This window comes from Populus nigra, chromosome 8 (assembly GCF_951802175.1).
Source record: "Populus nigra chromosome 8, ddPopNigr1.1, whole genome shotgun sequence".
In the NCBI taxonomy this organism is placed as follows: Eukaryota; Viridiplantae; Streptophyta; class Magnoliopsida; order Malpighiales; family Salicaceae; genus Populus; species Populus nigra.
The window spans coordinates 10,503,301-10,525,514 of record NC_084859.1 but is presented as its reverse complement, the minus strand read 5'-3'; the positions used below and the strand labels follow the sequence as shown (position 1 = coordinate 10,525,514).

The following is a 22,214-nucleotide window of genomic DNA, read 5'->3' as shown; positions in this document are numbered from 1 at the left end:
AATAATTGTTTTTTTAAATATATTAAAATAATTTTTAAAATTTTTAAAAAATTATTTGAGATATTAGAATATCAAAATAATATAAAAATATTAAAAAGTTAATTTGAATTAAAAAAATTAATATTTTTAAAATGAAAAACATGAGAAGACAGCGACCTTTTTGTTTTTGTTTTTCTAGGAGGAGTGCTACTGTTACATTTGTCTTGATTAGGTGTTTTGTTGTGTTAAATTGATTGAATGATTGAAAATCAGTGTGTACATGTCGAGGTTTTTTCCGCGGTTGACGATGGATTGGGTTATTCCTGGTGTCGTTACCTGCCAAACAGAATCTTTGTGTACTTAGGAGACCTTCTACAGTTTGATGATGGAGTTTTAATGGTGTGGAAAACTGGAAAAAAAAGGTGCAGGCTTTCTCTGTCATGGAGCATTGGATCCCTATAAACATACCTCACCCTTCGACTTACTGCAAAGACAAAGGAGTGTGTGTACCTTGTCATCGCATCAAAAATTAGAGGCAAGTAAAAGAATTGAAAAACTAATTAAATTGAAAAAAATAATTGAAAAAATTGAATGGTAATAAAAAACCGATTAGAATATTTTAAAAATTAACTGGTTTGGTTTGGTTTCGGTTCCATAAACTTAAAATCAAAAAATCAAACTGAACCGAACCGAAAACTGAAAAAACCGAAACCAAACCCATTAGAAATTACAAAAAAAACAGCCAAAAAAACAATATAGTTTTTTGTTTTTAATATAAAAATAACCAAACCGAACTGGAATCGGTCGGTTGGGTTTCGTTTTTATTCTAAAATAACCGAAACGAAAATAATCACCTTTATTAAAAAAATAATAATAATTTTTTATTGGTGTAAATGTGTAATATCAATTACTTGTTTTGTTATGTAAGAAAAATATTCTTTAACTAATGTTGTCATCCCCAATTTAGTTGTTTTTGTTATAAAATATTTCTTTTTTCTTCAAAATTTCCACCTTGCTTATTTTTTCCATGCAAAAATAAAAATAACATGAGTAAGATCTAGCATGTAATTGATGGGAATAATAAGTAGAAATAAAAAAAAAAAATTCAATTAAAGACTAAACTAACTATTTGACCCATGCTTTTAGCTAGTCAAATTATTTTTTGGTGAAAAATAAACATGCGGTCTTTTTCAATGTATTTTTCCACAAAAAAATCTAATTATAAATTGAAAAGCTTATAAATATATTTAATTAAATAACTGAAGAACCACATGTGCCGCTAAATAAATAAATAATTGTTAACGGTTTTATTTGATTTGTCTCGCAACGGGTCAAATAATTTTTTTTCTATACAAAAATCAATACTTACATATAATAAAAAAAATGAAGATCACGTGTATTAATAAAAATATATAAGATTTTAAATTAATTTTTAATGTAGTATAAAAATAAAATAATATTACAACTACTACAGCGAAACACTATTTACTTTTAGTTTTGTATGATAATTTTTCAAAAAAAAAAGTCTAAAGGAAAAATTACAAAAACAAGTTACAAAAGAATAAAGACAAAAAAACAAAAAGAAATGTATGAATAGATGAAGTGTAAAGTGACAAATATTCTAAGTGTAAAGAATAAAAAATATTATTTTTTTCAATAAAAAAGTGCAAAGAACAAAAACTAAAAAAAATATTATAAAAAAATAAAGATAAAAAAGTTAATAAATAACCAAGTATAAAGGGGTAAATATGCTAAGTATAACAAAAAAAAAATCTAAAACATATAAATTTGTCCTTATTATGACACCTGATACAGTAAAAAAATTGGAAATTTTTTCAAATTTGCTATTTATGCAATGAAAGAGAGTTTCCTTAATAACATGATATAATTATAATTAATCCGAAAAAGTGAAGGCTGGAAGTTAAGTTATCAATTCAGTCATGAAATCTCTTCGAAATACATGTAATCAACTTTACTAGATAGTTAGGAGCCACTTCTCGTTTTCCTGAGTTCTTTAGTAGGATTTTTTTAAGAAAAAAAATAGCACATTTAAAAAATTAATTTGAAAAACGATACAATTTAAAAAGATTTGCATTATAGTTGACATCTGCAACTCTAACGTTGCATGTCTTGTTAGCACATTTAGGCATAGGTATTAAACCTCGTACGGGTTAACCTTACTAAGTGGTCAGGTTTCGGGTTTTATTAGTCAACCTGAAAATTTTTAAAAAATATTTAAAGTTTTAATATTTTATATAAAAAAATTAAGAAAAAATCCATGTGAATATAGGTTATACATGTTATAAATAATGAAGTTTAAAAGAATATTTTAAATAGTTTTTTATCTCACATTGAAAAGATACTATGTTATACTTTTAAGTTAAAGTATTTAAACCAAAAAGTTTTTTATCCCGCATTAAAAAAACATAATTTTTTTCATGTAAACATATAGTATATATACTAAAGGGCTTCATATCCACATTAAAAAGATATTATATTATTATTTTAAGTTGAAGTATTCAAACTCAAAAGTTTTTTATTCCACATTGAAAAAACATAACCTTTTTTTTTGTGAACATAGAGTATATATACGAAAAGACTTTAAATCTCACATTGAAAAAAATAACTTTTTTTCTTGGAAACATATAGTATATTTATTAAAAGGTTTCAAATCTCACATTGAAAAAGCACAACTTTTTTCTTGTAAACATAGAGTATATATACGAAAGGGTTTCAAATCTCACATTGAAAAAATAACTTTTTCTTGAGAACATAGTTTCAAATCTCACATTGAAAAAACATACCTTTTTTTCTTATAAACATAAAGTATATATACAAAAGGGTTTTAAATCCCACATTGAAAAAATAACTTTTTTCTTGGGAACATATAGTATATATACTAAAGAGTTTCAAATCTCACATTGAAAAAACATAACTTTTTTCTTATGAACATAGAGTATATATACGAAAGGGTTTCAAATCCCACATTGAAAAATAACTTTTTTCTTGGGAACATAAAGTATATTTACTAAAGGTTTCAAATTCCACATTGAAAAAATAAAATATTTTTCTAATATTTATATAGTGAACTTTAAAAATATGAAAAAAGAGAAGGTATAGGAGAAAAACCATATTTGAAAAAAAAAGGTCTTATCTAGGTCGCCTAGGTCATGGGTTGACCTGCCAGGTCGACCAAGTCTTGTCAAGTTGTCGCACTGGCCAGTCTTTTAACAAACCCGAACCGGTTCAGCCACCGGATCAATCGGGTCGATCTGTCGGGCCAGTCCGAGTTTAATAAGTGTGAATTTAAATAGTGTCTAGAAGCAGATACAAAAATAATAGAAATAGAAGAAACAAGAAAAAAAATGAGATGGTGACATTATTATTTCTAGTAGTAATATATATGATAAAGTAATTATTTTTGTGTTCTGTTTAGTTAAGGTGAGTAAAACAAAATAAAATATGAAAAAATCTATTTTACTCTTAATATTTATTATTGTTGGCTTGCATATTTTTTTTAAAAAAATACATATATTTTTAATTTAGTTTATATTGAGTGTTGAAATTATTAATACTATAATAACTCTAATTATAAAACCAGGACTGGATTGACAAGTTAACCTGGGGCTTGAATTGGTTTAAGTTTAAGAAAAAATAGAGAAATGATTAACTCAATCCGACTCAGTAAAAAATCCAGGTCAACCCGAAATAAAACACGGGTCAAAACCTCATTTACTTTTTTGAAAAGAAATTTGATCAAGACAAGGTTGCCATTATTATTAAAAAAAAACATTGGGCCAGTCAAGTTGGCCCTCTAGAACCGTGACCTAAACCTTGTCTCGAGTCGATTCTCATGTCGAATTTTAAAATTATAATAATAATTATTTTTATTTATATGTTAACTTAATTAACCTGTGGTAATCTTTTCGACCCATGAAGTGAATCTTTTCTTGTTTAACCTTTAATTTAAATTTTAAAATTATAATAATATTAATTTCTATCATTACACTTACTGACAACGAAACGGGGTCAAAGTTAGTTGCTACTAATATTTATGGGTATTTAAGAATATCTAAAGCCGGGGCCAATCTAGCAAGCAACTACCATGGCAATTCAATTACTGCTTCCTTTCAAGGTCAATTCTCATGTACTCCAAGGAAAAATCTGAGCTTTCGATGTTTTCATTTGGGCGTATTTAAATCACAGATAAATACCAAAATGAAAATTTGAAGAATATTAAAGACGCATACCATTGGCGTCCAATTTTATATAATATCTTCTCAATTCTCCCTTTATTTTAAAGGATGTCTCTATGTCATTACTCAATGAATATCAAATAAAAATACACTCAATAAAAATAGATATAGAGATAATATAATTGGTCAGATTTTAGGTTTATTTTCTAAAAATTATTAATTTGAGTTTCATAAATCTTAAAGTTACTGAAAACTTATATGGTCATTAACTTCAAAGCCTGTAAAATTAGTTGAGACACATACAAACTGGTCCAAACATCCATATTAATAATAATAAAAAAAATACACATGATTTTTTTTCTCTGTTAAGTAGCAAATGAGGACGATGACGAGTATGGGATACATGCCCCCGCCCAGGGGGAAACCTGACTCTCCATTATAAATATCCTCATATGTATTTAAAATAAACGTGTTATTGGATTTATATATGAGAGTTATTGTAAATTCTAATATGTACTTAACATCCATATTAATAATAATAAAAAAATACACATGATTTTTTTTCTCTGTTAAGTAGCAAATGAGGACGATGACGAGTACGGGATACATGTCCCCGCCCAGGGGGAAACCTGACTCTCCATTATAAATATCCTCATATGTATTTAAAATAAACGTGTTATTGGATTTATATATGAGAGTTATTGTAGATTCTAATATGTACTTAATATTAAATTCTCATTGGATATTAAATATCAAATATTAATTATAAATATAAGAAAAATAGTTTTTTCTCTCTCCCAAATCCTCTCCAAACCTTATAGAGAAAAAGTTTTTCTCAACTGTAAGATATTTAAGAGTATATTAATAATTATTTTTTAAAATATTTTTTATTTAAAAATATATCAAAATAATATTTTTTTTTAATTTTTTTGAGATTATCACATCAAAATAATTTAAAAATATAAAAATATTTAATTTTAAAAAAAATTCAAAAAATACTATTTAGAACACAATTTCAACCCTGTCTTTAGAAAGTACGGGTAAAAAAAAAAGGCGTTTCCTAGCAATCATTAATTATAAAAATAATTTAGTTTTGAGTCAAAAGTTAAAAAAAGTTTTTTTTGTTTACCTTATTCAATTTAAAAAAGTCGTACCAAATAAAATCTTAGTTTTTGAGATAAATTGTGTAATTTCATAATCTTATGAGGCTAATGTTGGTGGAATAACTTTTTGAAGAAACTTTAAGAACTGAAATTATGATCCCTACAAATAACAAGAACTATAATATACTACATCATAATAATCGTCTTTATAGTAAAATGATTCCTTTCCATTCCCAACGCACGAATGTGTATATATATATATATATATATATTATTTTAAATGATAAAATCTACCTTAAATAGACTTATATATATATAAAAAACAAAACAAAACAGCTGCCCTGTATTTCTCATAGGTTCTCTTTCCGTTTTTACATGTTTTTTTAATAAAATAAAATTTTTTAGTTTTTTCTAACAATTTTAATATGAATATATCATAATTAAAAAATAAAAAAATTATTTTTATACATTATTAAATAAAAAACAATTTACTCAACAACCACAAACACCCCTTACATCATAAATATAAGAAGTAACAACTACACATTTCAATTCCCAAGCCAAAGGCAAAAGCGAAGCCCATCCCTTCCCTCCCCCCTCTTGTCTCTCTTTCTCTCGATCTGTCCGCCCTTCGATCCATCTCGTTTACAAAACCAAACAGATTCTTATATTTGTTTTTGGATCAATTTTTTTCGAACACCAGTTACTTTGTTTTGTTTGACGAGAAGATGAGCACGGGAGAGCTGCTTGGCATCGAACCCCTTGAGCTCAAATTTCCCTGTAAGTCACCGATGCACGGTTTCCTTCCTTCCCCTCTTCATCTTTCTTTATTTCTGCGTTTGATTTTCATGTATTTTTTTTGGATTAGTTGAATTGAAGAAGCAGATCTCTTGTTCTCTTCAACTCTCCAATAAAACTGATAATTATGTCGCTTTCAAGGTAAATTAATTTCCCCCTTCATTTCTTTCTTTCTTTATTTCTGTCTGTTTTGTTTTTTATTCATTTGGATCAAAAGGGTTCCTGTCGCGAAGCTCAGCAATAACAAGAACAGTAATGAACTCAAATCCAGTATTTTACAATATAGATTTGTGGGATATTCAAATCTCTAATTATGTTTGATGCTTAGGTCAAAACAACAAATCCCAAGAAGTACTGTGTCCGACCAAATGCTGGGATTGTGTTGCCTCGCTCCACCTGTGATGTTATTGGTGCCCATTTCGTTCATTTTATTATAATGTTTTTTTTTTAAATAGACTTTTTGTGATCTGATTTTTAGTGCTGCTTTGTAATTTTTTGCATTGATTTGATTTAGTTACGATGCAAGCACAAAAGGAAGCTCCTACTGACATGCAATGCAAGGACAAGTTCTTGCTTCAAAGTGTAAAAACAAATGACGGTGTTACTGCAAAGGATATTAATGCAGAAATGGTAAACTATGTTCTTACATTTAATTTATTTACTTTGCACGTGGGTTTAGTTATGGATAGTGGGGTCATGGCTTGTGATGATTTTTGGTTGTGCAGTTCAGTAAGGAGGCAGGGCATCATGTCGAGGAGTGCAAATTGAGAGTGCTTTATGTTTCTCCCCCTCAACCACCTTCTCCTGTTCAAGAAGGGTCTGAGGAAGGGTCATCCCCCAGGGGTTCTGTGTCGGACAATGGGAATGTTACTGGCACTGATTTATCTACTGTGAGTACATGAGACTATCTCTTATTGATGTTGTCATTGTGACCTTCCATCATCCTAAAGGTATCGATGCCTTGCTTTTTGTTGGTGAACATAGGCAACAAGGGCATTTGTTGAGCGGCTTGAACCTCAAGAAAAATCTTTGGAGGTAAAATTCAGCTGCATTTGTTTACTGATAAAAAATTTACATGCCTTGTTGGGTAGCTTTACTAGCAAGTTCAGTTGTATTTTCATGGATAGGAGCTACTATATGTGTACCTCACCCTATTATTCTGCATAACTCACAAACGAGCTTTTAAGTTCTGGTGACATATCACTTAGTGTTTGAAGCATATGGGTGTTGATGATCGCTACCTGATTTTAATTAGGTTTATTGGAGTGGTGAAATAATTGGGTGTAACTTCAGTCCGGCCAGGATTGCTGCAATGATTGTTTATTCTTTCTGTAGTTATGACTATAATGAGATATCCATCAAATTAGTATTTTCTATCTTCCATTTGGAAAGTTGCAATTTTCTGGTAGACTTTTTATCTAGTTTCAACTTCGATCTAATTTTTGTCACATTGGGGTTCCTTCTCTAGAGACATACCTATTTCTTTCTTTCTGTAATTCATCCTAGATGGATAGATTGAATTCCTTTTCATGTGCTGCTGTGAAATTAGATTCTAAATCTATCTATTGAAATTTAAGGTTTATGGTTGATACTCATCATGTCATTTATTTGTGAGTAATCATAAAAATAGTAATCTATGCAACTCTCTCCTTCTCTCCCTCTCTCGTCCCCCACTCACCCGCACACGCACTTGCTATGTGGTTCAACTTGCCATTTAATTCTGTATATGTTGTTATGCTACAGTAGGATTGCATCTGGTGATTTTTTTTTTGAATCGCATGTCGTGATCAAGGATGTGATAAATTACTCTGTAATAAATACTTTGCTTAATTGCAGGCAAGAGCCCTTATTTCAAAGCTGACGGATGAGAAGAATAATGCGATTCAACAAAATAACAAGCTGCGTCAAGAATTGGTGAGTCATTACGTATCATTTGGCAATTCTCTTGTAAGGTTAGATTTTATGGAGATTCAATATTCTGAGTACAAGTCTTGACTTCTCTGTATTGTTTTGTCTCCTTGCCTCTCATTTTCTATGTCCTGGTAGAAGGTCATGTTTGTCGTGGAAAGTGAGAGAAGTGGAAATAATGAAACTATACAGTCTGTCTCTCCTGTCCTTTATTCATATGAAATTCAACCAGAGGTGGCTAAATTTCTGAAATCTGAACATTACTCACTCTCTAAAATTCTTGCATTACAAGTTAAATATACTTGTAGGTTCTCCAAATCTGTAATGACTATCAGTCCTGGATAGACTACTAATAGAACCGATGCTTTACCTAGGAAAATAAGACACAGTCTGCAACAACATCCTGTTGCTGATATTCTGGAACAATATATTCTAAAAATTAGAACAAGACTCAATTCTATTCTCAGAACATCATTCAAGGTTCTTTGCCCATGATGCCCAAGTTTTGGAGCTCCAAATCAATGCTTGAGCAACAGAATAAGCTTTCCCACCTTCTTATAGTAGTGGACAGGCTGAAACCAGTTACTTTTTCAGCAAACACCAGCATCAGTATCTTAAATTTTTTTTCTTTGGATTTTTCCTGCCTATTTTTAACCATCAAACCGTATTTCCATTTTTTCCTCGGTCAGTAATTATTTGACTTCCAGCTGTTTTTTAGTGAATTTTACAGATATTGCCTGATGTGGGATGAAAATGATAGGTGCTAGGATTGTTGGGTTGTACTCGTTAGCTGCATCTGGTCTATCATACTTTTTGTTTGTAATTTTTTTTAGGAAATCCATGTTGACACTTCAGCATCTTTTGCTATGTATTCCTTTTTCTCTAGTCATCCCTAATTGAAAATTTTATCATCCCTGTAATTACTGCTTTATTAATCGATTTGATGTGAGGTTAATCTTTCATAATATGTGCCCTTTCACCCAACTATTAATTCAAATAGAAAAGAAATTTAAAGCTATGGTGCCATTTAGGCTTGATGGTTTTATCATAAGCTCCTTAAGTTTGAAACAGAGGGTTGGTGCTTATTATAATGTAATTAATATACTATCATCACAGGACCAATCCAAGTAAAAGGACATGTTATGCACCTGGATACTTTGATGGGATGTTTGGTTTGTAATTAGGCTTGGTTTCCGTGATTTCTGTTGTACTTTTATCCATTATACTTTCTGCTATAATATTTACTATCTCATCTTTCCCATTTATTTTTGCCTTCTGTTTCAGTTTCACCATTTTAGCTTTTCCTTGATTTTCCTGTCCTCAGTTCACACCATAAGTGAGTTTATTAGCTGCAAGTTTGTATAATCAGTTGCCTTAGGACTGCCTTTTTTCTTTCCTCATTCAATCTCTTTAAGTTAGAAAGCTCATATGTAAGAAAGAAAGTTCGAAGTTTTTTATTGTGATTATTGCTGTATATTGCTGTATATGCCTTTCTCCCAATCCTATGATCTTCAACAGCAGTACATAGTTGTTTAATAACTTATGACGCAGGAACTCCTGAGACACCAAGGCAACAAAAACCGTGGTGGTGTATCGATAATGTTCGTCATCTTTGTTGGCTTGCTTGGCATATTTTTGGGGTATCTCGTGAAGAAGACTTAAGCAGTTGCCCTCTATATATCTTTGGCCAGCAGTTTCTTCATCTTTCCTTTCCTCACCAATCAAAGAATGATGATGAAAGGAAAAGAAACTAATGAACAGAACTTGGTGGATTTCTTAGTTTTCTGCAACTAGCAAAATTGTTTAGGTCAGGTGATATGTTGTATGTAGCCGCCATGCGGTGTGACCTGTGCTTTTATTGACACCTTCATGAAGATTCTTTTTGTAACCTAAGGTGGATGATTATGCCCCCCCCCCCCCCCCTCCCCCCCTTCAATTTGAGTGATTCTGGTCATGGGATGCTAAGAACCATTCATAATCTACACAATTTCGTTATGCTGGAAAAACCAGTGAGATGCATGGTGTTATTAGCAAATTCTATTATTTTTCATAAGCGATTTACACGCAAAATTATTATGTTTGGATTTAAAGTACTCATTTTCTCTTTTGATAATTTTTTTGAAAAATAACGAAATAATTATATGATGAATAGAAGGATACTTTCATAGAAAAGCCCCAGAAAATAAGAAATCCGGAATTCTATCGTGTAAAAGAAGGTGGTGAATTCACTTGTGTGCTGATGGAGGTAATTCTAGAACATTTTTTCTCCACCGCTCTGGAACTTTCTGTTGCCCCCTCCTCTTTTCCTCGAGGATGATTCTAAGCTTCTTATATAATTAAACCCACCCACCCCTCCAAGTTGCTGCACCACCTTAAACCCCACGCCAAAACAAGCAACTTTTCTAGAGTCCAAAACAAAATGGCAACATCTGTCGCTCTAAGGAGAGCCACCGCTTCTCCTCTGTTTGCTAAGCTCACCAACCCTGTTCGTTCCGTCTCTGTTTTTCGTTCCTTCAACACTGATTCTCGGTCTCAGGTCGCCAACACCGGAGGCATTGCCCCAGGTGACTATGGTAGGGTCGAGCTTGATTGCCGCAGTTCCTCTGATCGTAGCCCTGCTCGCCGTGGTGATACTACTCCAAGTTTCTTCTCAGGTACTTGTTATATTTAAGCCAAGATTTTAAATTTCAACAACTGCCTGGCAAGAAATCACAGATGATCGTACTTTTCAACAATTGAGTGAAACACCTGATCATTAAGCACTTTTCAACAATTGAGCGAAACCCCTGAACATTAAACATTTTTAGTAGTTTATTTGATTAGTAATTAGAGGACAATATACTTGAGGCTTCTTATCAAACTTGGATAGTCTCTGTGATTTGATATAACTTAATTGACTCAATAGGAATTTTATTACAAATATCTTTTGATTTATTTTGTAGTTTTTGTATATAATGCAACACAAAGAAAATTGTCCAATCCAATAAATGAAAGATCTGATTTATTTATTTAATATAAATACATTTTTGTTTTTGTACACAGATGCGTTCGATCCATTATTCCCAGAGAGGAGTCTAAGCCAAGTCCTGAACCTAATTGGCCAGTTCTTGGACTCACGTGGTGCTGGAGCTTCGATTGCAAGGCGAGGTTTTGACGTGAAGGAGGACGAGAATGGTCTTTTTATATGCATGGACATGCCTGGGCTTAGCAAAGAGGATGTAAAGGTGATCGTGGAGCAGAATACCCTTGTCATCAAAGGCGAAGAATCGAAGGAAGGCGATGGGAGTGGAAGGAGGAGGTACTCTAGCAGACTCGAGTTGCCTTCAAATCTTTACAAGCTTGATGGGATTAAAGGTGAAATGAAGAACGGTGTTTTGAAGTTAATGGTGCCTAAAGTGAAAGAGGAAGAGAGGAAGAACGTGCACGAGGTTAAGATTGAGTGAGGTTTTATTATTTGACAGTTGGTTATGTAGGGGATGTTCTAGCTCTGTGTCTTCGTTTGTTAATCTTTCTTTAGGATTGCTGCTGCAGCCATGGAAGTCCTGTACTGTGCACACCAAAAAGTGATGTTTAGATGACAAATATATTTTAGCCTCTTTTTAGCTCCACAGTTATGCCTATAAACTAAAATTGAATTTCAATTAGGTTTTTGTACTTCTCAACCTTTACAATTCGATCCTTATGCTTAATTTCTTTTGCACTTCAAGATCTGGATTTTAAGAAAGGAGAGATAAGTGAAAAAAATAAAATAAAATAAAAAAAACAGGAAAGAGAAAGTTTTAGTCAATCATGTTCCATCCATAAGAGAAACATGGATATTAATGTTAATGGATCCTTCTTAAAAATGGAAGTTCATGTTAATGGGCCTTGCACAGTTGCACCCATGGCCTAGGCGTGCAAGCCTGCCATCCGAGTCCACCACCTCACTTTTTTTATTTTATTTTTTGTCTTGATTTTTTTTTTCATGTTAAAAGCCACTTATTTTCATTATATTTATAATAAATTGATCATTTTAAGGTCTTTAATTTATATGAGTAGATAGTTTTAGGTTAAACTTTAAATTTCAAAATCTTAATGCGATGTTTAGTAATGAAAAAATTGTAATAAAAAAGCAATAATTAAGTTAAAATTAAGTACATTTAAGTTTTGTTCTATATGATGAACTTAATGCATGTAAAAATTTACATTTGTTTATTTGTGATTTTTTAAAATATAACTTGTGTTATGTAAAATATGTTTGTGATTGTTTGGATTGCTAAAACAAAAAATATATTTACAATCCACCTATCAAAAAGTTTTTTAATTTTTTTATTCAATAGTTGTATCATGTTTAAATTTTGTAACCAATCGATTTAAAAGGTTTTGTTCTGAGTTAATTTTGTTATTTTTTTGAGTTTTTTAAATTTATTTATATTAGTTTTTAAATTTATTTAATGAGTTTGAGACAAATTACATATTTAGTAATAAGGTTTTAGTTTCAAATTTGTATGATATCCTATTTAACATAATTTTATGTTATTTATTTTTGTTGTGTTTCTTATTGTTGTTTCCATCTTGGTTGCTTTGGATTGATGGTTTTTATTTAGAGTATGTTTTGGAGTGTGGTTGAATTGCGTTTCTAAAACATTTTAGTTTTTTTGTTTCAAATATATTTTTTTAGTGTTTTTGAATTGTTTTAATGTGCTTGTATAGAAAATAAATTTTAAAAAATAAAAAAAAATTTTAAAAAATAATTTTCAAATAAAAATTATTTTAAAATTAAATTTCTACCACACTCATGAAAATACCCTTAATAGCCCTGGATAAAATTCTTTATATATCTGATTATCTGATCAGGTAGGCCATTTAAAATCACAGGAGCATATCAAATTTTTATAAACTGGGCTCCGCAAAATCCCGTAGCCCAAAACAATATCCTTTTATGGAACGCCACCGGTCTCATTAGCTGAGAAATTGCGTTGTCGTCACATTTCATAAACCCTAAACCCTCAAAAATAAAATAAATCCCCCCATCATCAAATCAATAATCCCATTCCCCTGTAATGGCTTTCTCAAGATCAGCACTCATCTCCAGGCTTCTCCGCTTGAACCACCCTCGCCCCGCCGTTATCTCTGCCCGCTCTTTCCATGCCACCACGTCCACGCTCAGCGCTCCACCCAAAGATGACCCAGCCGATTCCACTCAAAGCCTCGAGCAAAACGAAGATATGGAAACTCTTGCAGAGAAAGCTTCAAGAATGATCAGTGATATGAAGGAGAAAATAAAGTCCATCAATCCAGGTTATAATCATTACTATTTTTTTGTCATTTATTTAGTTTCTGTTTCACTGTAAAAAAAGTAATAGTTGATATGTTTAACTGCTTGTCAGATTTTCAATTTCCGAATTTTGATAATCGTGAAGACTTTGAAGGCCTAACGAAGACAGCACATCGGATGGTCAGTGATATGAGAAAGAAAATAAAGGCTGATCATCCAGGTTATTTATCTCTAATCACTATCTCTTTTTGTAAATTTTGTAGAGCGATAATCATGGGCAGATTCTGCATTTTTTTCTTCAATGTTTCAGTTTAGGGTTTAAAAAGACTAATTATTGAGTTGGCTATGCTTTTATTTCTTTGAAGAATTTTTGGCCTTTTGTTTCAAGGGTTATCTCACTTGTATCTTCTAAACTTGCTTATTTTCTTCAGTGCTAGAACCTTTCTTTGATTTATTTTATTGATTAACCCTTGGATTATCTTATATTTATATTATAAAGTTCTAGTTCTCCCTTTGAGTTTTGAAGCGAGGCTATCAGCTTTTTCTTTCTTTCTTTTTTATTTTGATGTTGATAAATTTTGAATGAAAATGTTATACGCTAGGAGTAAATTTTCAAAGTGCATGATTTTTTCTGTGGTGTTAATAGAAACTTTTCTGGGAGAGTTTGCTAAGAGAAAATATTGCTATTCATTTAGAATTATATATAAATTCCACTTGTAAAACCACCCCTGGTAATCATTGTTGTTCCAAGAGCATGGAGGCTAACAATGGCTGAGCCAGGGCTTTTTTCTGTAATGGACTAGTAATGCCTCCCTCTAGTCAATATTTTGTTTATGTGTGTTTTGGAATTCATTCAATTTCAGAAGTTAGCCCAAAATTTTGGGAGGTGCTTTACTGGCATCCCTTTCAAGATGAAGGAAATCAACTTCCATATGACGTGAAAGTGGAAGATGATTGCTGGTATGGGAGGGTTGACATGCCTGGAATTGGAAGCAAAGGAGTGAGGGTGTGGTTTGAAAACAACACTTTGCATTTCAAAGGTGAAGAGAAAGATAAGGGTCCGTTTCATGGTGCTAGAAACTATTCAGGCAAATTTAATATCCCTGCTAGTGAGTATCAGATTGATAAGATTAGTGCTGTTATGAATGACGGGGTGCTTAACATTGTCATTCCCAAGATCGATGGTGCTTTATAATTCGTACTCTATTTTTTTTCTTAGTAGTTGGTTGTGAATGATTTGAAGTTGGTCATAGTTTAGAAGACCCTAGTGATTTCTGTATGTTTTAGCAATGCTTTCTTTCATGTAACTATATAGGCAGATGCTTTTGAATGAGTGATTTTTTTCTTTTCAGATGATTTGAGAACATTATCCCAAAGTGTTACTGTATTGAATGATTTGCCTGTGTAACTGAATTGGTGGTTATTTAGCATTAAGTACTCATACGATTTACAATGAACCAGGCTTCCACATCATGGTTTATAGTCAAAGTCCCTTAAAAACATATTTTTAATGTCAATTGTGTTTTTGTTTGAATTGACATTGGTTATAATTCAAGTATGTTTGCATTAAAATGGAAACTATTTATTAAAGGGATTTGTTTTTTCTTTGAATCTTCAAGCTTCATAGTTTAGAGAGTGTGATGAAAGTGTTTTTGTAAAAATGATTTTACATGTGTGTTTAGCATTTTGTTAGCTTTTTTAATCATTGTTTGAAAAAATAGATTTAAAAAAGCTATAAAATACAGCTTTTAGTTAGTTAGCCAAGATTTTTTTTTTAAATAACATATATTAATTAATCAAATATTTTTAATTTTTAAATATGTGGTTCAAGCAAAATGCCCATGTTAAATGTTAAAGAGTATATAAAAGAAAAGAAAGCTAGCTACTCCTGGAATTCTTGCATTTCATCAAAGTTTCACAATGGTACATTACATACTGTATTTCTTCGTTTAATATGTCAAGTAATTAATTGATTGATTGATTATATATAATATTATTATATTCATGTAAATATATATTTATTATTAATAAATATTTAATTTATCTTTAATGTTTATATAATATTAGATTAATGAATCTAATATTTGATTTATAAATCTAGAGTAAAGATAAAGTTCATGAGACAAAAATGCTTTATAAATGAAATTACAAAGTTGTTATAATTATATGATACTATTACATCAAAGCATTATTTCTAAAATGTTCTTGGTCGATATTCTCTTAAATATTGAATATTTATTAAAGTTGTAGAGATTGATACATATTATATTCTTTTCTTTATGAAAGGAAATAATTATTCTCATAAGCTGAGGTATAAGAGATGTCTAGAACTAATATGTAGGTGTTTGTCAAAAAACATGTACAATGAATTGACTCGCGTGAGAATTTGGTAAGGAGAAATCACTTATGTCTATAAAAAAGTTATGTGGTTCTTAAACTTGAGATCACCAAGTTATATTATATAGAGAATGTTATGCTTTGATCATATTACACGTTATCTTAATCAAGGTAACGATAGGGCAGACATTAGGTATAAAATTGAACTATATAAAAATATTTGAGTGATTAGAAGATGATTCATCACTTTAGGTAAATTAGAAAAAATATTTTGAAAAATCCTTGGCAAAGGTGGAATGAGATTTGAAAAGAGTTTCAAATCTTATTCAAATGATCAATGACTATAATGTAGAGAACAAACATTATTTAACATGACAGACATACTCTATGCTTTAATGTTAAATTGAAACATTATTGATAAAAGAATATTAATTAAACTGAGAAATCAATCACTAATGATTTATAATGTAAAACACGAAGCAAGACCTTAAATAAAAAAACTAATTAATCATGGAATGTGTTTAGAAGTCAAGCATGAATACAAATTACACATATTTGGATCTGGGGTTGACATGTGGCCTAAATGTTCCATTGGATTCAGATGAGAGACAACTTTTAAAAAATCTATTTGCCTAACTAGCCCACAATCAATTAGCCTTCAATATAAGCCTATAGTGTTCATACAATCTAACAATGCAACACTCTTGAAAAAAAAAAAGGTCAGCCTACTCGAAGGAACAAACATTTCAAAAAACACAAGCCCAGACAGGAGAAACCCGACTTTAAATCATTGCATCCACTCTCTGTAAAATAGGTATTTAATATTAAATACTCTCGCATTATTCCATCATAACTAGGTCCATAGAATAATGCATCATAACTAGGTCTATAGAATAATGTTAAGGATTATGATATCCCAAAAAATCCACATAGCTTAGAAACACGGTTCTTGGACTGAATAATTGGTTAATCAATTAATCTTAGTAATCTCATATATTCTCCTTAACCAAGGTGGTTAATAACTTGTACTTGGTGCTTAGTAGGTCAACGTAGCTTTTGATTAGTACCTGTAAAAGGTCCCATTTGGTAGATATGAGAACTCTCAAATGCTTAAGTATCTTTTTAGAGAGAGAAAATAAAATAATATTCTAGAGAGAGATGCTATGAAAATATATATATAGTAGAGAATAAAGATTGTGAACCTTTATCTTAAAGAATTTGTTGTGTATTTATAGTTCATGAATCTTGTCATTTTATGGAGAGGCGGAGCTGGAGTGTAATTTCATATATGATATTTTGAGTTGTATTGTGAGCTAGATTTCACTAATTTTATCTAGCTAAAAGTTGGAGACATGAGAAGCAATGAAAGATTTCAATACATCTAATGATGTTGGTGGAGTGTAAATTTGTTTAATTAAGTCTATTTACTGAGAAATAATTCCTCTAAAATGTATGTAAAAATCTATGGAATTGATAACGTTAGATAGCATACCTTGTTGGCCTGGCAGCGCGTTAGGCCAAGTTGCTGGGTCTAGTAGGCGTCAAATTTAGATTGTGTTTGGGTTTAACAGGCGCCAAACCTAGGTTGCGCTTAGGCCTAACTAATTTTCAAACCCACACGCTGGGCTTGGCAGTACCAGACCTAGCAACAATTTGATTTGACATTGGCCAAACTTAGATTGCGTCTGGGCCTATTAGGTGCCAAACCCAGGCACATTTGGGTTTAGCTTTGGCCAAACCCAACAACAATTGGGTCTGGCTAGCGCTAGACTTAGTCAACGCCTGAGAATACAATAAAAATATTATTTGTATGTTTTTCTTGATCCAACATTTTTTTGGAAAGAACATATATAAAAATATACTGATAAATCTTAATTCATCATAATGGATGACCTACATGATAATATCTTTTTCATTAAATAATGAACTATCAATCATAAGAGGTTATCATCTCAAATGATTGTTGTTAAAATAAGTATCATAGTGTGTTCTTTACTCTACCTTTATTTGCATGCATGTTGGCATGTTTATTAAAGTAAGTATAATGTTGGCATGTTGGCATGATTCAAGGCTATATAAATGATCTTGAACCACTAAATAATATAGAATATAACTATATAAATTCTCACTTCATAAGCTTTAATGCCAAGAATTATTTGTGCATTTTATTATTATCTTCTTTATTATATTTCAATAAACATAAACACTATATAGTCTCTAAGACTTTATTACACATGTATTTTTGTTAATTTAAAAGAAAACTATATTGAAACTCTTATAATTTGATTGATTTTTCATTTTACCTTTGAGATAGAACAAGTAAGAACAAGAGAGGGGTGTGAGAGGAAAGAGAAGCTATGTTTTGAGAGGATCAAGTAGGGCTTAATTTTAGGGTATCCTTTTATACTTGTTAGCATTTTATAGTAGGGTTTAATACTACTTTAATCGGTTCAGTTTTGCTAAATTGATTTTAGATTTTTGAAACTGAAATCAAACCAAAGTTTGTTTTAGGTTTTCTAATCGGTTAATTCGATTTTTTTATCTTTATTTGGTTTTTTCGGTTATTTTTTTATTTTCTTAGTTTAATTGGTTTTTTTACTCCGCTAGTTTTTATCTTGGTTAAATTAGGTTTATATTTTGTTTTTTTTAAAAGAGAGGGAAAGATAATGTGTTTGGAGAGAGAGAGTTTTTGATTTTCTATATATATATATATATATATATATATATATATATATATATATATAAAGACTAGTTTAGTCATTTCATTTGATTTGAAAATTTGGATTCACCAGTGTAATTTTTCAAGATATAAAAAGAAAGCAAAAAACAATCAAACCCATAGGAAACTCGATATAATTTCCTCTAATTTAAATATCGCAGAATAATCACGCAATCCCAACAATGGATTATTTTGCAGTTACTCATGATTTTCAAGTTCAATAATTTGTCCTCGTTATTTTTTAGCCCAGTCATATTCCCTTGGAAAGGCCTTGATCCAGTGGGCTTTGTTTTAGTACGTCGATACATTTTATTATTTATTTTAGATTTTTGATGTCTTATTTTTTAAATTTTGTAAATATTTCGTACCCACAAAGGGCACACTTCCCAATTTTACCTTTTCAATATTTTCATTAGAAAAAATTCATTATTTTCAGAAAATGCTTCAAGAATAATCTAAAAGAAGACATACTGCCACTCCAAAAACAAAATCCAAGCTCCTCGTAAAGAAAAATAACTAAATATAAACGTTAATTTTTAAAGGAAGTCATTCACCATCCCATTGAGGAGCACCCCTGTACTGTCGCACATGACATAAAGAACAAAAATGCAATCCAATCATCACAAATAATCATCTTAAAATTGTTTGTCATGCCAGCAGTTTCAATACAACCACACAAAATAACCCTTCTTTGCATACATGCGTGTGAAAATGATGGATAAACATACAATATGGCTCTCTAAGAGAGGGAGATCCTGAAAACAATACCTCGTCTGGTATATGGTTAAGTACTATCCCTAAAAGCAATCGATATTGTTCATGTTTTCATCGGAGAAAGACTCGTTAACAAGCTCTTGCAGAGCAATATCGTCCATATTGTAAAGCCCATAATCAGCCGGCATCTCTAAATGTGGTCCAAGGTCACTAGAAACCGAGAAGTAAGCATTACTATTAGGAAGATTATCAAGTGAAACATTGCATCCTTGGTCCTGGTGCAGTTGCTGTGCATTTTGCCTCGGTTGCTGCATCTGAGATAGTCGTCTATGATAATAACTGTTTCCAAGAGGCTCCGTTTCTGCAGTAGCACAGCTATGGTTTTGTGCACTTCCGAGTCCAAAATTCAAGTTGATTGGGCCCTTGTGGCTCCCAAATGAAATTGAGGTACTAGGAGGACAGCCAGTGAATTGTTGCACTAAGGCTCTAAAATTAGCAGTGCTGGCATTGATGAGGGTTGCTGGCGACTTCTTTGAAGCTCTAGACCTCCTTGTGATTGGCTTCGACACACAACCTTGAGGGGTCAACCTCTGATCACCAGTACTTGACGTAATCGATGAGCTGCTTGGATTTATGATATGATCAGATGCACCACTTGTTACATTAACAATGGTGGCATCCGAGAATCCAAAGGAAGATGTTGCCTGTCCATGAATGCTGGCCTGTTGATGCACCCAATCACTCGACAGACTAGCCATAGTGTCACTCATGGTGGCTTTGATTTGTAATCTTCAATTCTCGGTATGATGCTGTATTAACATGTGCTATTTAGCATGGAAAGGAACAAACATGGAGGCTAGTCATATATATGCCGAGGAGACAATCTTCGGTCAAAGTAAAAGTGCATACCTTTCACCATTCCTTGGAAGAGAAACAAAGACTGTGCCACTTCGGGCCCAAGTAAGTGTAGCTTCCTCGAAGCAACATCTGTTTTCGTCACCTTAGACTTATAGTAGGTTGTTTTTGGAGTTATTTGAGATGGTCTTAGCATCTTGTTTATATTATTAATATAGGATCATCCGAAGGATATTTTATTGCATGCATGGAATCATCCTAACAATGAATTAATTAATCATTATTATTGTACTAAATCATTTTTCTTACACCGTTTCCTCTGGATGGACCGAGTTTAACTCATAGTTGTGAATCAAATTAGAGTATGGATTTTATATAGTTTTCATATCTTTCACCAACATATAAATTTATCATCCTCTCTGTACATTAAGATCCATAAAAAATGATTTGATTTAATGACGTGTCAAGTTATTTAAATTATTGCTAGGTCGATCGGGGCTATATATGCAGACAGACAAGTCTCCATCGCAGAACTGACTTTGATTTTTCAACCCAAGACACTGACGTTGAGAGGCTCGTAAATCTCTGACAGAACGTGTACACCCAACTCCCAAGTCTCTTTTGAATAGAATCAAACATCCAATTAGGTTGTCCCTTCAATACAAGAAACGTCAACAAGCCATTCAATTTCCCTTCTTTTTTTTCTTTTTCTATAAATACGAAAAGAAAAACCATCCCAGATAATTAAAGGCAGCTTAGTTATCAAGAGAGATCATTTTTATCAGATTATCAAAAACTTTGTAGATCAGAATGGACCCATGAATGATTTACCTTTTAACTTGCATATCTAATGGTCTATATATATAAAACTAATGAATGGTTAATTCATCTTTTGTTGTGTGGTCCCGCACCATGTGATAGTGGGACCACCACATTAATTGGCAAGAAATAGCTGTCGTTTCTTGGAATTAAAATCAAATGATCGGCTACTTTAGACAGTAGAGAGAACAGATTTGAAAGAGAGAAACAAAGGAGAAAAACGTTTTCCCAACATCTTTTAAGAGTCCGTCTAATATTATAATAACAATTATTTTTTAAATTATTTTTTATTTAAAAATATATAAAAATAATATTTTTTATATTAATTTTTAATATCAAAATAATCTAAAATTACAAAAACCTAACCTAGCTTGGCTACCTAATCTTATATAACTAATTCTTATTCTCTAATCGTAATTAGTTATTCAGCACATGGTACTAACGATGTTATTTGTCATTAATTAATGTATTTCTTAAATCATTTTACATGAAATAGGACACGCAGCAGGAATATCAACACGATCAACAATTCATTAATTTTCACGAACTTGTTTATTTACGGAATACCCACCATAGATGTAAGTTTCTTGGAAGTTCCAGCTCTTATAATTATCAATGTGAACATGTAATTAATTAATGAAACCAGCTAATACAAGATGGGTTTGAACATAATACCCTATTAAGTATTCGATTTTGTTACAAATTGATGACTTTTCATTAATCTCCAGAACATTTGTGCCATCACTCCGGCCCTACAAATTAATTAAGTAGTAGTATCAGAGTAATCAATATATAATTAGCGTTTCATAAATGGACCTGATGATGATATCGAAGTTTGTGACCTAGGCGGCATTGATGTATTTCTGATCTTGTTTAATGGATTAGCCAGGATTATGTTCCCACCTAAGCCAAATGGAAACGAAGTAAATGCCTAAAACAAGGCCTCTGCTGATCTCTAAAATTAAGGGTCAATTCAGGAAATTTGATTTCAACAAGGTTTAGCCATTAATTAGCTTGCAAAATGAGCAGGTGCAAAACATCTGGTTTTGACCAAGTCAATTAGATCATTAAAATTTTTTATATTTTAATTGAATTTTATTAAATTAATATTTTATTAGATTTAATTAAAAATTCAATCCTAAAATTTTTAGATTAATCTATCATACCAGACCAGATTTAACAATTATTATTACAAAAGCTAGGGTATGGTATGGTATAACTTAACCATGAAGGCATCAAATTTCCCCTTGAATTGATCTTTCTTCTTATCCTCTATATTCAGCTGGTAGAGTTCTTTCTTCCAACAGAAAAGGACTCTTGCAAGTCAATTCTATTATAATCCTATTCAAAGTTCGAAAATTGAAAACATGTATATATATTATATATTTACCACTCTGATTGTTAAAATCCAAGACTTAGCATGATATATCAATTTCCATTTTCGCTAAACTATATTCTTGCCTTTGTAGATTCTTGAATGCTCCACTTCTATCCCCATAGTTTATAATTTCCTAATATTACCCCTATAG

At 31.3% G+C, this 22,214-nt stretch overlaps 4 protein-coding genes across 4 annotated transcripts; 3 read left to right on the top strand and 1 right to left on the bottom strand.

The window, feature by feature from the left end:
* The first annotated feature begins 5,818 nt into the window (after nt 1-5,818).
* LOC133701889 (vesicle-associated protein 1-2-like) lies at nt 5,819-9,999 on the top strand. The gene is made up of 8 exons (XM_062126060.1): nt 5,819-6,058; nt 6,147-6,217; nt 6,405-6,486; nt 6,591-6,706; nt 6,802-6,966; nt 7,061-7,111; nt 7,913-7,990; nt 9,536-9,999. The coding sequence occupies exons 1-8, from the start codon at nt 6,007-6,009 to the stop codon at nt 9,644-9,646; spliced, it is 726 nt and encodes a 241-aa protein (XP_061982044.1). The 5' UTR covers nt 5,819-6,006; the 3' UTR covers nt 9,647-9,999.
* Nucleotides 10,000-10,208: 209 nt separating this feature from the next.
* On the top strand, nt 10,209-11,638 carry LOC133701890 (small heat shock protein, chloroplastic-like). The gene is made up of 2 exons (XM_062126061.1): nt 10,209-10,638; nt 11,027-11,638. Exons 1-2 carry the CDS (start codon nt 10,404-10,406, stop codon nt 11,425-11,427), a joined length of 636 nt encoding a protein of 211 aa, XP_061982045.1. The 5' UTR covers nt 10,209-10,403; the 3' UTR covers nt 11,428-11,638.
* Nucleotides 11,639-12,880: 1,242 nt separating this feature from the next.
* LOC133701004 (uncharacterized) lies at nt 12,881-14,592 on the top strand. The gene is made up of 3 exons (XM_062124755.1): nt 12,881-13,264; nt 13,354-13,461; nt 14,105-14,592. The coding sequence occupies exons 1-3, from the start codon at nt 13,027-13,029 to the stop codon at nt 14,434-14,436; spliced, it is 678 nt and encodes a 225-aa protein (XP_061980739.1). The 5' UTR covers nt 12,881-13,026; the 3' UTR covers nt 14,437-14,592.
* Nucleotides 14,593-18,914: 4,322 nt separating this feature from the next.
* On the bottom strand, nt 18,915-19,970 carry LOC133700417 (VQ motif-containing protein 22-like). Its single transcript, XM_062123937.1, has one exon. It carries the CDS (start codon nt 19,779-19,781, stop codon nt 19,095-19,097), a length of 687 nt encoding a protein of 228 aa, XP_061979921.1. The 5' UTR covers nt 19,782-19,970; the 3' UTR covers nt 18,915-19,094.
* Nucleotides 19,971-22,214: the final 2,244 nt, after the last annotated feature.

Bases quoted from the DNA above. Each gene is read 5' to 3' on its own strand.
- LOC133701890 (XM_062126061.1), top strand. From the start codon at position 10,404: ATGGCAACATCTGTCGCTCTAAGGAGAGCCACCGCTTCTCCTCTGTTT. The intron at 10,639-11,026 runs GTACTTGTTATA...TTTTGTACACAG, and splicing joins TACTCCAAGTTTCTTCTCAG to ATGCGTTCGATCCATTATTC.
- LOC133701889 (XM_062126060.1), top strand. From the start codon at position 6,007: ATGAGCACGGGAGAGCTGCTTGGCATCGAACCCCTTGAGCTCAAATTT. The intron at 6,218-6,404 runs GTAAATTAATTT...TTTGATGCTTAG, and splicing joins ATAATTATGTCGCTTTCAAG to GTCAAAACAACAAATCCCAA. The intron at 7,991-9,535 runs GTGAGTCATTAC...CTTATGACGCAG, and splicing joins ACAAGCTGCGTCAAGAATTG to GAACTCCTGAGACACCAAGG.
- LOC133700417 (XM_062123937.1), bottom strand. From the start codon at position 19,781: ATGAGTGACACTATGGCTAGTCTGTCGAGTGATTGGGTGCATCAACAG.
- LOC133701004 (XM_062124755.1), top strand. From the start codon at position 13,027: ATGGCTTTCTCAAGATCAGCACTCATCTCCAGGCTTCTCCGCTTGAAC. The intron at 13,265-13,353 runs GTTATAATCATT...ACTGCTTGTCAG, and splicing joins AATAAAGTCCATCAATCCAG to ATTTTCAATTTCCGAATTTT. The intron at 13,462-14,104 runs GTTATTTATCTC...ATTCAATTTCAG, and splicing joins AATAAAGGCTGATCATCCAG to AAGTTAGCCCAAAATTTTGG.